Raw genomic sequence first — 13,452 nt, forward strand, 5'->3', positions numbered from 1 at the left:
TAGAAAAGGAAGAGGCTCCCTAGTCCCTACTAAGAATATGAGTATGAACAGTCTTATAGGTTAAGACCAGCAAGAAGATAAAAGGCCTATTGTTCGTCAATCTCAGCTTGGTTCCTTACCACAAGATGTCCGTATAGGGCTTTGATGACTCAGCTCAAGCCACATCCCACGAAGACTTGTATAATAATCCCCCACAGATTTACCACGAAGACTTGTATAATAATCCCCCACAGCTCAAGCTACTTCCTTTTCTATGAATACAACGAGCCAATAGAGTCCCAGATCTCCCTCGCAGCTTCACAATAAATAAATGTCCATCTGATCTCAGCTTTATTGAATGAAGTAACCATGACATTATCATCATATTATCTACTTCTCAATCAGTATTGAGATGGATCAGCAGCCGAAGGCTTCACAAATATTTACAACTTGTATGCTGCTACAAATCCTCTTGGATCTTCTCTGTATGCGAATAACGCCAAAGATTCTTGTGTTCCGCAGTCTGGAGGAGTCGCTGGTGCAGATTGTAGAGAAGATCAGGTTTCGAGATCTGATGGAAATGGTTGAGGTTTTGGGCAGAGACGAGCGCCAGATCTGGAGAACGCCCAACAACAATGGCCGCTGTTGGAAAGATGGGACCTACAGAATGCGACGACGATGATGCCTGGAATGGCAGTGATCTGCGGCAGCTGGATGATGTAGGTGTGGCAGGTTCAGAAACTTCGCTCTGATACCATGAAAACTTAAGAATTTGGAGAATTTTCCCTTTGTTTTTCTGTATTGCTTCAACCCAATGGTGGGTTTAAATAACCATTCTACAAGACTATACAAGGAAGCTTATTTAGAGCTTCTCTATACATAGTATATTACACCTAAGGATAACCCATATACACAATATTCTCACAGTCACAAAGTATGACTATTATGAACCTGTTGCAGCAGGTTGGATTTTTCTTCTTCTTTTTGTTCAAACAAAACCAACCATAAAATCCTCAGATCTCAGCATTGCCTTTCAAAAACAACAAACCAGCTATAAAGCCTCAGTGCAAGTATCAGCGAACAGTGGGCACCACATTTATGTAATGCTAGCCAGAATACCCATGCATATTCAATCTCATCAAAGACATTCGGTTTCAAATTTAACGAAATCATCATCATCATCCACGCCTTATACTAATTAATTGGCATCAGCTGCATGAATCATTTTCTGCCATTCCACTCTTTCAAGGGCCAAGCCTTCAATTAGACCATAGTTCATCAAGTCTTTTCCTACTACCTCCATCCACGTCTTCTTCTTTTTTCTTGTTTTTTTCTTTTTGAGAGGTTCCATCCGCATCTTTTTAGGCCTTACCCTTGCCCTTTTAGAGACTTCAATTTGTACCAACTCACTCCTAAACGATACAATTCTTGGTCTCCATTGCGTATGACCAAAACAATCTAAGTCAATTCTCCCTCATCTTATTACCTATTCGTGCTACTCCTATGTTCCCCCAAATGCATTTATTTCTAATTCTAACCTTCCTCATCTCTTAACACCCATCCATCTCAACATCCTCATTTTAGCTACACTCATCCTATGAACATGTTGTTCCTTAACTGCCCAACATTTTGTACCATACGGCATGGCTTCCCAACATTTACTCAGTCTAAGCTATGTAGCAAATGTAAATTTGATGCAAAATATCATGAAATTTCATTATTACTTAAGTCTAAGCTAACATTTGCTACATGCTCCACACTACATAGCTTACACAACAAGTTATTTTTCATTTAAAATAAAAATCAATTTATGTTTTCAATGGTATGTTACATTTTTCTATTTTTCAATAAAAATTAGTTAATCGTTTCAGTGATTTTAGTAAAATCAATAAAAATAACAGTATTAAACCAATTCTGCTGCTCTTTCTTTTTCTTTATAGCTAATCTTTGCCTTATTTTTCCTATTATGTTATATTGTGTTGGGTTGCACCTAATATCATGAAATTTCATTATTACTCCGTCTAATTTGGTGCAAAATATTATCATGAAATTTAATGATATGTGACACAACAAGCACAACCTTTATTAAAAGTCTAAAAGTAGCATGTAGCTTACGCTACACGCTATGCAGCCTATGACTCACGCTTCAAAGGGATAAATGCTACGCTACATGTTATTCACTATTTAAAACACTAATCACGTCAATATATCCTCTTGAAACTCCTTTCTTTACCAACGCCTACCAGATTAACTCTCTAAGGACACCTATCATATGCTTTCTCTAAGTCAATAAAGAACACGTGGAGATCCTTCCTCTCCCTATATTTCCCTATCAATTGGCAATGGTAGACCTCCCAAGCATGAAACCAAACTGATTTCTAATACATTCATCTCATGCCTTAGTCTTTGTTCAATCTTCCAAAGTTTCATACTATGGATCATAGGTTTAATGTCATGATAATTAGTGTAGCTTTGTATGTCTCCTTTATTCTTATAATCTTATAAATAGGCATTGTTGATACAGAAATATGGTCGTCCCTTCTAGACCTTCGTGTACCTGCAAAACCAAACCACAATAGGGACCCTGACTGTTGCAAGGGACCCTCCGATGCCAAAGTTAGAACAAGCACTCTGGGTCTAGTAGAACTAGGGTTGTTATGCATATCTTCTACCGTGGGTGGGGCTCTTACTTGTAGTGCTAATTGCGTATATGGCAATGAATTTGCCATACAGTCGTGTATCATATAAGGAATTGTCCTCGGGATCTTAGGCGTTATCCTCGGCGTGATTCTCGGCGAAGATCTTGGGGAATTCATCCTCCTCATGTAGGAAATAGATCTCCCGGTGGTCGGGTCCCGAGAAAACCGTGGTGGACTGTCGATGCCGTCCTCTAAGTCGGGGTGGTCGGCTTCCAAGGGTGTCGTGGTCAACAGTTGAAACTGACCTCTAAGTTGTTCTGGCTGAGGTCCTACAGACCTAGGGGGTGGTCGGCTTCCGAGGGTGTTGAGGCCAACCTCTAAGTTGGTCTGGCCGAGGTCCTATAAACCTAGTTGAACTATTGATTGTGGTCGGAGCAAGTCTCTAAGGTCAAGTCGGTACTTAGTCGTTCATTAGTCGTGATAGTTGAAATTGTAGTAGAACCACTATAGTAGAAGTATGGAAGTATGTCCAAGTGTCCTGAAGGGGGGGTGAATAGGACTTTTCAAAATTTATTTTCCTATAACAACAAACAATGCCTAACTTTAAACAAAAATAGGAAGAGGCAAAGTAACTCTATGGCTTCCAAGCCAATAGAGGGTCCAAACACATAGGCTTACAAAAGATTTACATGTAAAGAAACAAGTCTATAAAGATAGTGTATATGACAGTGTGTGGGATGTGATTCACATCAATACTTATGCATTCACTAAATCATGCATCAAAATAATCATGTCATAGACATAAGCATAATTAGATTATAGTGGTTTGGCTACATGCCTACTCCACTCCCGGCGGACGCACTCTCTCCTAGAGTGTACTGGATTTCACTATCCAATGGTTTTAAATCAGGTTAACCATAAACCTTCACAACCTACACAAGATTAACTAAGGGACCTACACAAGGTTGTCTTAGGTGCCTACATAAGAAGGCAAGTCCTATACAAGGCAACACGTCCTTCACAATGACAACACGACCTACACAAGGACAACGTATTCTCCCGTCGGAGGCCTACAAAGAGGTCTTGGCGAGTTTGTCACTTAAACTCCGAATCTCAATCCTATACAAGGAAAGGGCTTCAGACTCAATGGACTCCTTATACTTACAAATAAGTGAGTGAGCCCCTTTCTCGCACAATCTGAAGATCTTCAATGTTGACGAAGAGTCTTCAGCTCCCTTGAACCGCAACCGCTTCTGATGCTTTGATCAATGCTCCAAGGTTGTGAGGTTTAGGGTTTGGTTGTTCTTCTCTATTTAGATAATATGATTTAAATACATAGAGAAGATTCCCATGAACTATGCATTCAAGAGTTCCAACACAAAGATTTGGAAACTTATTGAATGCTAGAGTTCATAATTCAATCCAAACAATGAAGATGTTGAGTAAATGCTTATGCCAAATATTAAATAATGAACTCTAATGAGAAAGAGGGAATGAGGAAGAGGATATAAACTCTTGAAGCAACTCTCTCAAACTCTCTTAAATTCTAGCTCATTTTATAAGAAGCAAACCATGTGTATTTATAAAGTTGAAATCCCAACGGTAAAAAAAGGGGCAGAAATCTGACATTGTCGATGTCATTGAAGCGTATTTGATGCCATCAAAATTTGAATTTCGATGGCATCGAACCATCTTCGATTGCATCGACTTCCTACACTAGATATTCAGTTGTGTGTAGGACAGATTCTGTCCGATCTCATCGAGTATCCTTCGATGTCATCGACGTGCACTTTGATGCCATCGAGGGATGTTTCGATACCATCGGAATTCCTTTTTGAAAAATACACGAAGGTTGCTGGACAATTTTATCCCTTGTTCGATGCCATCAATTAGACCTTCGAGTCGTCAAGATTTGAATTTCAATGACATCAAAAGGTCTTCAATGTACTCGAAGAAAATTAGATTTTCCTTGAAAGCTTGCTGGACAAACTGGAGTTAGTTTCGATGCAATCGAGCAGTGCTCGATGCAATTGAGCAGTGTTCGATGCCATCGATAACTTACTATCGATGCCATCGAAATGGGTTCGATTACATTGAGGAACACTTAGAGTATATTTGGATTTGTGGAAGAAGTAAGCCTAAGGTCGATGCAATCGAAATGCATTCGATGTCATCGAAACATAAGTTTCGATGTCATCGAACAACATTCGATGCAATCGACAATTCCCAGCAAGTTTTCATTTTGTTGCTAGACAATATGTACATGTATTCGATGCAATCGAACGATGTTCGATGGCATCGAAAATTTCGTCGATTGCAGCTCGATGCAATCGACAGGGCATATATTTTACCTGTTTTGTTTCATACTTCTTCCAATACTCAAAGTGCAAACAACTCAAACTTACCAAAAGATTTTTTAAATAGTTTAGGGTAAGTTAGGTTCTTATGGGGGCATATACCTGTCAAGGTTTGTTTTGGGTTAATGAGGCTTTAGTTTACCTATTGAGCACAATCGTATGCCTTCATCTTTGATGAGTCTTGGGCTTGATGTCTTCAACTTATGGCTCACTTAACTGACAGACTCAACACTCACATATATTGACAAATAAGGGCACTTTCAATAGTGAGATATCATCCAGAGTTGAGGTCATTGCTTGAGGTCGATGCTCGAGCTAATCGTGGAGGTCGTGCTCAATTAGCTTGGAAAAGGAGGCCAGGCAAGAGCTCGGTCTAGATAACAAAGCATGACCTCAATGATTAGCTTGAGCATCGATCACAAGCAATGACCTCGGCTTTGGCTGATATCTCACTATCACGACCAACGAACAACTAAGCACCGACTCAACCTTAGAGACATGCTCTGACCACAATCAACAGTTCAGCTAGGTCTGTATGACCTCGACCAGACCAACTTAGAAGACGGCCTCAACTGTCGACTATGGCATCCTCGGAACCCGACCACCCCTAGGTCTATAGGACCTCAGCCAAACCAATTTAGTGGTCGGCCTCGACTGTCGACCACGACACCCTCGAAAGCAGACCACCCCAACTTAGAAGATGGCATCGACAGTCCATCATAGTCTTCTTGGGACCCGACTACCAGGAGATCTATTTCCTACACGAGGAGGATTAATTCCCTGAGATCTTCGCCGAGAATCGCGCCAAGGATAACACCTGAGATCCCGAGAATGATTCCTTGTATAATACGCAACTGTATGGCAAATTTATTACCATATACGCAATTAGCACCACAGGGCTATAAGTAAGAGCCCCACCCATGGTAGAAGGTATGCATAACAACCCTAGTTCTACTAGACCCAGAGTGTCTATTCTAACTTTGGCACCAAAGGGTCCCCTGCAGCAGCCAGGGTCCCCATTATGGTTTGGTTTTACAGGTACACGAAGGTCTAGAAGGGACGACCAGATTTCTGTATCAACAGGCATCATAGTACTTTACACCATTCATCTAACATTTTCTTCGATCTTACAATTTTCTTGAACAACTTTCATTGATCTCATTGTCTTTTACTAGTACCTTTGATTATCTCTCTTAATGCATCTAACATATCTAGGTACTTCTCAAAAAAAAAAAAAAAAAGCATCTAACATATCTAGGTCACTACCCTTCCTCTATCTCATTTTTGCAATTTTGAAGATATCTTTCTCACCTTCTCTTCACCCGAATATATTGTAAAGATCATCATAAACTTTACGTTTAGCCTTACTTTCTACTTTCTTAGCAATCTCTTTGGCATTTCTATATTGTTCGAAATTTTCATCATTTCTCATCCCTTGCCAAGCCTTCAAATTTAACAAATTGGATGCAGAATTGTGGAATTTGATGACATGTAGGCTGTAGCTGACCCTAAAGAGGGTTTTTTTTTTTTTTTTTTGTGAGAGAGAGAGAGAGAGAGAGAGAGAGATCCTAAAGAGGGTTTATGGCCCAAGTTGTAGAAAAAATGCCAATTGAACAGTCCTACCATTCACACTAAGGGGCATATTGCCTATGAATGTGAACCATTGCCAGTGTTCTTTCTTACTTTCTTCTTTCACCACATATTTGCAGGACATAGATCAGAGGAATATAATCCCACGATCAGTACAGTGTTATTGCAGTTAGTGGGCACCAACAAATGGGTGATTTAGATTCACCAATAGTACAAACAGAGCACTTACTGATGTTAATGCAGTTAGTGGACCCACCAAATGGGTGATTTAGATTCACCAATCGTACAACCAACACACTTACTGATGTTATTGCAGTTAGTGGGCCCACTAAAAGGATGATTTAGATTCACCAATCATAAAACCAGAGCACTTACCGATGTTACTGCAGTTAGTGGGCCCCACTAAATGGATGATTTAGATTCACCAATCGTACAACCAGAGCACTTACTGATGTTGTTGCAGCTAGTGGGTCCCACCAAATGGGTGATTTAGATTCATCAATTGTAAAACCAAAGCACTTACTGATGTTGTTTCAGTTAGTGGGTCCCACCAAATGGGTTGATTTAGATTCACCAATTGTACAACCACAGCACTTACTGATGTTATTGCAGTTATAGGCCTCACGAAATGGGTGATTTAGATTCACCAATCGTATAACCGGGGCACTTTTTTCGAAATTAAACTAAATGTGAATTTAAAGAATCACTACAGACTAACCACATGGTTGTCGGCATCGACACCCTTGCAAGAAGCGAGGTAGAAGTAGGACCCAGGATCGCGAGAAATGGAGGGCTGGATCCTTGCGATGGGCTCAGCAACAGACCGGAATTCAAGTGTACCGACACAGGTAGAAGCAAGGAGGGGAGTGAAGACCATGTGGTTGCGAGGGGAGACGCAGACGACGTCGTAGATCTTAGTGTCGATGCCTTTCATGAGGCGGCAGCCGGCCCACCCGGACCCGAGGACGACGATCCTCGGCTTCTCATTCGGTTTGGTGGGCCCGAGACCGGCGAAATTGGAAGAAGATAGATCAGAGATCGGTGCTGTCGTCGTCGTCGTTGTTGCTGTTGAAGAGGTGAAATGGGAAATGGAGGAGAGGAAGAACGGATGTTGATGGGAAGGTCTGAGTGGGGTTGATAGTTTGATGGAAGAGGATGAGATGTGGATGAGATTTCTGAACCAAGACATGGTCACTGATGATGGACGGTTCAGATGTTCTGCTTCTTGGGTTCGATTTTGAAGAAGGGAGGGGAGGTGGAGCTGGAGAAAGATGAGAGCGATGGGCAGGGTGCATTGATTGTGTGGGAGGTGGTTTTACTCCTCCCTTCGCCTCCACACGTAGATTGTCTGTGGGATCGACACGTGGCGGGGTCCACTACATGACTGATATCCATTCGGTCGATTTTTAATTCTTTAAAACAGCTGTGATAGTCCACCACCATTTTAATAATGAGACGCGGATCACGTACTCCCCTGTAAGCATCAACGTTGGTGCTGGCAAACCTCTGTGGGGCCCAGTGTAATATATATGTCTTATCCGCTCCGTCCATCCATCTTTATATATTATTTTAGGACATTATGTCAAAAGTTAGATAGATCTAAATCTCAAGTGGAGCACACCAAAGGAAAAGTGAGTACAATGATGCCCACCGTTGAAAACTTCCTATTGCTACCACGAAGTTCATTTGCCATCCATCTTATTCATAAAGTCACGAATCCCCGCTCTGTGGTCCATATAAGCTTTTGATCTGCCTATTTTTGGACTTGAGCTGGCAAAATAAATGGAGGTGTGGATAAAACACATACGTCATGGTGGGGCAGGAGCTTTGCCAGCACCGACGTAGGTGCTGGCAGGGGAAGAACGCAATCCGCATATGGTGGTGACTGATCCTGCGACAAGACGAACTAGATCGTTGAAAAGGTAAGCTATTTACTACTGTTACAAATCTCAGATATTCTCTATCGTGTGATTCCTGAAATTTTGGAGAGTTCTTTTAATACTCCGGCATTGCATGAGGCTTGATACACGGTCACTCAGAAATTGTACAAGTGATAAATATTTAATTAAGCTAAACCGACTAAATTATAGGACACACCGTTTCGAAGCCACAGCATTAGTCGATTAATCCTAATTTTTATTGAAATTAGATGGTTGGAAGCTTTCATTTTTAACCGTCCAATAAAGATGGCTAAATTAACCATAACCTTCTGTTCATGATGCATCCAAAGGATCGACATTCTGCACAAATAGAGTTGAATTATTTCTATTGTATGTCCCAAATTAGAAGTAATTTTTAAGTACCTGTGTATCATAGAGGAGAGTTTCCCAGAGTATCTAAGTTTTTATCTGTATGTTTTTTCTTTACTCTCGGTCATGTCAAAGTAATTTTGGAACTTTACAAAATAAACAACTAATTAATTTGGATCTTACGCTTCAGTGACTTTTTCATAAAGTTTTTGAAAAGCTGCTTTACTAACCTATATAATTATAACTCCAGTAACATTTTTATATTTTTCTTTGACGGCTGGTTGAGTGGCCAAGCAAGTAAATGGGTGGGCTGCGTCAGGGAGCCCCACGGTAATGTCTACGTGAAATCAATCCTAACCACTAGTTGTGCCACTTTCATGTTAGTCTAAGGGCGTGTTTGGGCGTTGGGATTGGAAGGGATTCGGTGGGATGGGATTCAAAAAACAAAATTACCCTGTTGCCATGGGATAAGAATAATTCCATGATTTGTTGGTAATCCGGTGGTACATTGAATGGATATACTAACCATCATTCGAAGTTATTAAGAATAACACACATGTGTTATATCTAGACCGTTCATTTGTTTTGTAACCTCATTTTATGGCATGGGCCTAAAAATGAGATAGATCCAAAACTTATATAGCCCCATTGAAGTTTTCAACGGTAAGTATTCAATCCCCATTGCTTTCTATGGTGGGGTCCACCTGAGCTTTAGATTAACCTGATTTTTTGGCCCATGCTCTAAAATAATCTCAAAAAATGGGTGGACGGTGTGGATCTAACCTACACATCATAGTGGGACCTACACAACTTGCTAACATTGTGTGAAATTGGCATCAGACCCAATGCAATTCCGTCGACAGCTTTTCCATCCTCCCCAAACATGGAGTGGAATTGGCACGGGACCAGATGCAATTCTGTCTCACCTAATCCCTTCTAATCCCAGTGCCCAAACACGCCCTAAGGGTTCAGGAGTCACCTTCATCACACCTGATCGATAGCTTAAGTGGTAGATTGAGTGAAAGATACCTCATTTCAATACTGGGTCATAGTATCAATTTCCTAGTGGGGGTGGCCAACAGTAAAGTGTGAACTAACAGTGGGGTTGTACTAACAAGCTAACAAAATAAATTTTAAAAAAAATAAAAAAACAAAAAAAAAAGGCTACCTTCATCTAAGATTCAGGTGGACCACGTGATTGGAAATAGTATATATGCTAATGATTGGTCTCCAAACTTTTTCCCTTTATGTCTCACTTGAATCACAAATTGGCCTTAATTCTAAGACTTGTGCCTAATTATAAGTGTGTCATCTAATGGAGTGGATTTCATATAATTATCATGGTGGGCCATATAAATATCAAAGATACATATTTCTCTTTCAACTATATCCTTTGGTGAGGCTCATCCTGAATTACAGTCATGTTGATTTTTTGGGTCTAGGCCTAAATTAGGGTTACTGGTTTAATGGTCAGAATAGATTTCACATACACATCACGGTGGACTTTACCGAAAAACCAAGCCCTCTAAGGGAGATTATTAAGCTAAAAAGTACTTACAGATTTACAGGGACGCCTGTTGATTTTGAGAGACGTAAGATTCACACCTATTAGATATTTAGTCCCATATAAGGCCTCCACATAAAAATGATTATGGTGGACCATGTCAAAGAGAACAGTTGGGAAAGACACATCCACCCATAATTTGTACAAGGTCACCATGATAATTAAATGAAATCCACTCCAACCATTAGATTCCACACAAAAATGTATGTTTGTGGCCCAAGAATCATAGCCTAAGTGATTTGTGTGGGGCCACACCAATGGAAATAATTTGGAGAGCAAGCATTACTCTATCACCTGTTTCCAATTATGTGGTCCTTCTTAATCAGCGATGGAGCTGATTTTTGAGCCCTTGACCTAGCATGGGGTGACACACTTGGTGGGCAAAGTGGATTTTACCTAAACATCACAGTGGCGCCCATTTGAGCCTCATAGGTGGGAGAGATGCATGGAGAAGTAGTAGATGGGAAGTTATTTTATAATTTTGCTGAGTGTGGTGGTTAATACTCAGGCACTTTAAAATGCTTTGCATGGAAAAATTAACTTGATCAAACTGTACAAGTCAAGTAACCCACTTTAGATAGTTCATGATTCAAAATCATGACTACTATAAGGGATTTTTTTTTTTACCAAAATAGCTCCATGGAACGGCCAAACACCCAAAAGGAAAAGGGTTTTAAAATATTCCATACATGGTCTCTTGATAGAATATTCAAAAAAAAAAAAAAGGGATCAAATTGCCATTGTGCTCGGAGCCTTGCGCCTTCTTCTTTTTTTGTTAGCTTGTTAGTACACGCCACTGTCAGTTCACACATAGCTGTTAGCCACCCCCACCAGGGAATCGATACCAAGACCTCAGCATTGAGATGAGGCATCTTTCACTCGGTCTACCACTTGCCATTGTGGTCGGAGCCTTCGGCCTATTGAAGTAATGATGATGGGAGGGCTTTTCCCGGTGTACTGTATATTTCAGTATTATAAAATATGGAGTTATGCTGTGGGGCCCATTTTAATTTAAGTCTTCGATCCACACCATCATTCGTTTTACCAGGTCATTTTAATATCTAATCAAGAAAATGAAGCTTATTTATAGACAAAGCAGACCACCCCACAAGAAACAGTGTGAATTGCTTGGTACCGTTGAAAACTTCTTTGTGGGCTATAAACATTTTGGATAAATATGATATTTGCGTTTTTCCTTCATTCTTGTCATATTATGAATAGGTTGGATGGCATATAAACATCACTATGGGACCCACATAGGTTAGCGTGCATGGTGACCGGTTAATCGCAAATTGGTAAAGCTAAAATTGTGTGAGTGAAAAGTTTTGAATGAAACACTTCCCAATGCAACAATTTACTTCCGTTTGATCATGGAGTCCATTAGAAGGTAGATCCAATACATTGGTAATGTCCTTGTACCAGGATTTGCTTGAGAAGTTGTTATCTTCATGCTATTACAAGCTATCTGTGGCACACAACGAGAAAAAACTCTCAATGATTTTTGAAACAATACTTACTATTTTGTTGTGCCATGGGCCACTTGATAGGAGGATGTCGGTCATTCTTTGGATAGTGGCCTTTCTCAAAATACCGGAGAGAATGGACGGATTTGACCAAAAGCTAAAGATAGGACTCATGGACATTATATAGAGGAAGGTATGTAGTACCAAAGCCAATCATCGAGCCCCATACTCAATCCCGACCTCGACCTCACCGCCTTCTTTTGAAGCTTCTTCTCCAGGACCCACATCTACCCCTCCAGCATTGTTTTTCAGCACGATTGTCTTCGGAATCATCTTCTTCAGCCCCGACATTTATCACTTAAAAAAATGCATTCTTCCACAACTGAAATCCATGGATATGGCGACCCCGAATATGTGTAGAATATTTCAATTTTTTTTATTTTTTTATTTTTTTGCTCTTTTTGTTATGTGTGAGAGTTGAGAATGACTGTTATGGTGAGAAGTGATTTTGGTTGTGAATGTTATGATCATTTTTGTAGGTCGATGTTATTTTTGCAATAGTTATGATTGTGGTTGTGGGTTGTAAATTTGAAAACGATGTGTTTCAGGACCGATGAAAATCCACCATTTCAGAACGGTAAGCCTAAACCATTGATCACTGTTGTTTTAGTACAGAGTGTAGGTTCGAGATTGTTATTCTGTAAGGGTTGAGGTTATCAACATTTAAGTAAGGATTAAGGTTGTCATCCAATAGAGGTCAAGGTTATCAGTATGTCTGGTTGATAACCTCGACCCTTACAGGCAGGCTATCAACTCGGACCCTTACCAGATGACAACCTCAACTCTTACAAACTGATTGTCAACATTGACCCTTATTGGATGATAATCTCGACCCTAAGTGGATGATAACCTCGACCCTTAATGGATTATATATTTAAATGAACCAAGAAGGACTACCCGGTTGGACTATGAGACTGCAAAAATTCTCTGAAGCGCTCTCTTCAGTTTTTGTATGACTACATGTTAGATGATTTTGCTACCACTTCTATTAGAAAAGAGATGTTAAAGAAAACTTGTTTTGGATGTTTGTTGAATTTCTTAGTGGATGGGTGGATAGCCCACGATTAAATAATTTATTGTCTTGTGCAAATGTATATTGGTGACCTGACTTTCGATGTTTATGGCTCCATAATGAAATTGACCAGGTTAGACTTTTCCCTCGGTATGGCTCTGAGGTGTGGACCTGTAAGATCAAAGGTATCTGAAGTGGGTGAGAGAATAGAGGGGAATAAAAGTAAGGGAATCGGGGAGACTTTTTTGAAAAAAGGAATTGTGAAGAAAGATGATTTGAAAGAAGCTTATCTCTCACTCCATGGAAAAAATAAACACGAGAATGTGGTGAAGTTGGAGCTTGGATTTGTGTTGAGAAGCTACTAGTTGCATCTTCTTAGAAGAATAACAGTGTAAATAAGTACATAGAGATGGTTAAATAACTTAGATCAGTTCAATAGTTATTCCTAGAGTATTGTGGGGTGCCAATATTTGATAGACGGGCCTAATAATACAATAAAGGTTGATGAGAATGGTGATCACCCCCCTTCATACAACATA

At 40.1% G+C, this 13,452-nt stretch overlaps 1 protein-coding gene across 2 annotated transcripts in view; it reads right to left on the reverse strand.

Annotated features, from left to right (window-relative positions):
* LOC131223599 (internal alternative NAD(P)H-ubiquinone oxidoreductase A2, mitochondrial-like) overlaps positions 1–13,452 on the reverse strand; it is a 75,813-nt gene that overhangs the window by 53,402 nt on the left and 8,959 nt on the right. The window contains exon 1 of one of the 2 annotated variants that reach the window (XM_058219035.1): positions 7,284–7,870. The exons of the other annotated variant lie outside the window; for it this stretch is intronic. Coding sequence (XP_058075018.1) covers positions 7,284–7,754 — 471 coding nt within the window. The 5' untranslated portion in view covers positions 7,755–7,870. Of the gene's footprint in view, positions 1–7,283; positions 7,871–13,452 lie in introns of those variants that run through there. 2 annotated transcript variants of the gene reach the window in all.

Source organism: Magnolia sinica, chromosome 13 (genome assembly GCF_029962835.1).
Source record: "Magnolia sinica isolate HGM2019 chromosome 13, MsV1, whole genome shotgun sequence".
Lineage (NCBI taxonomy): Eukaryota > Viridiplantae > Streptophyta > Magnoliopsida > Magnoliales > Magnoliaceae > Magnolia > Magnolia sinica.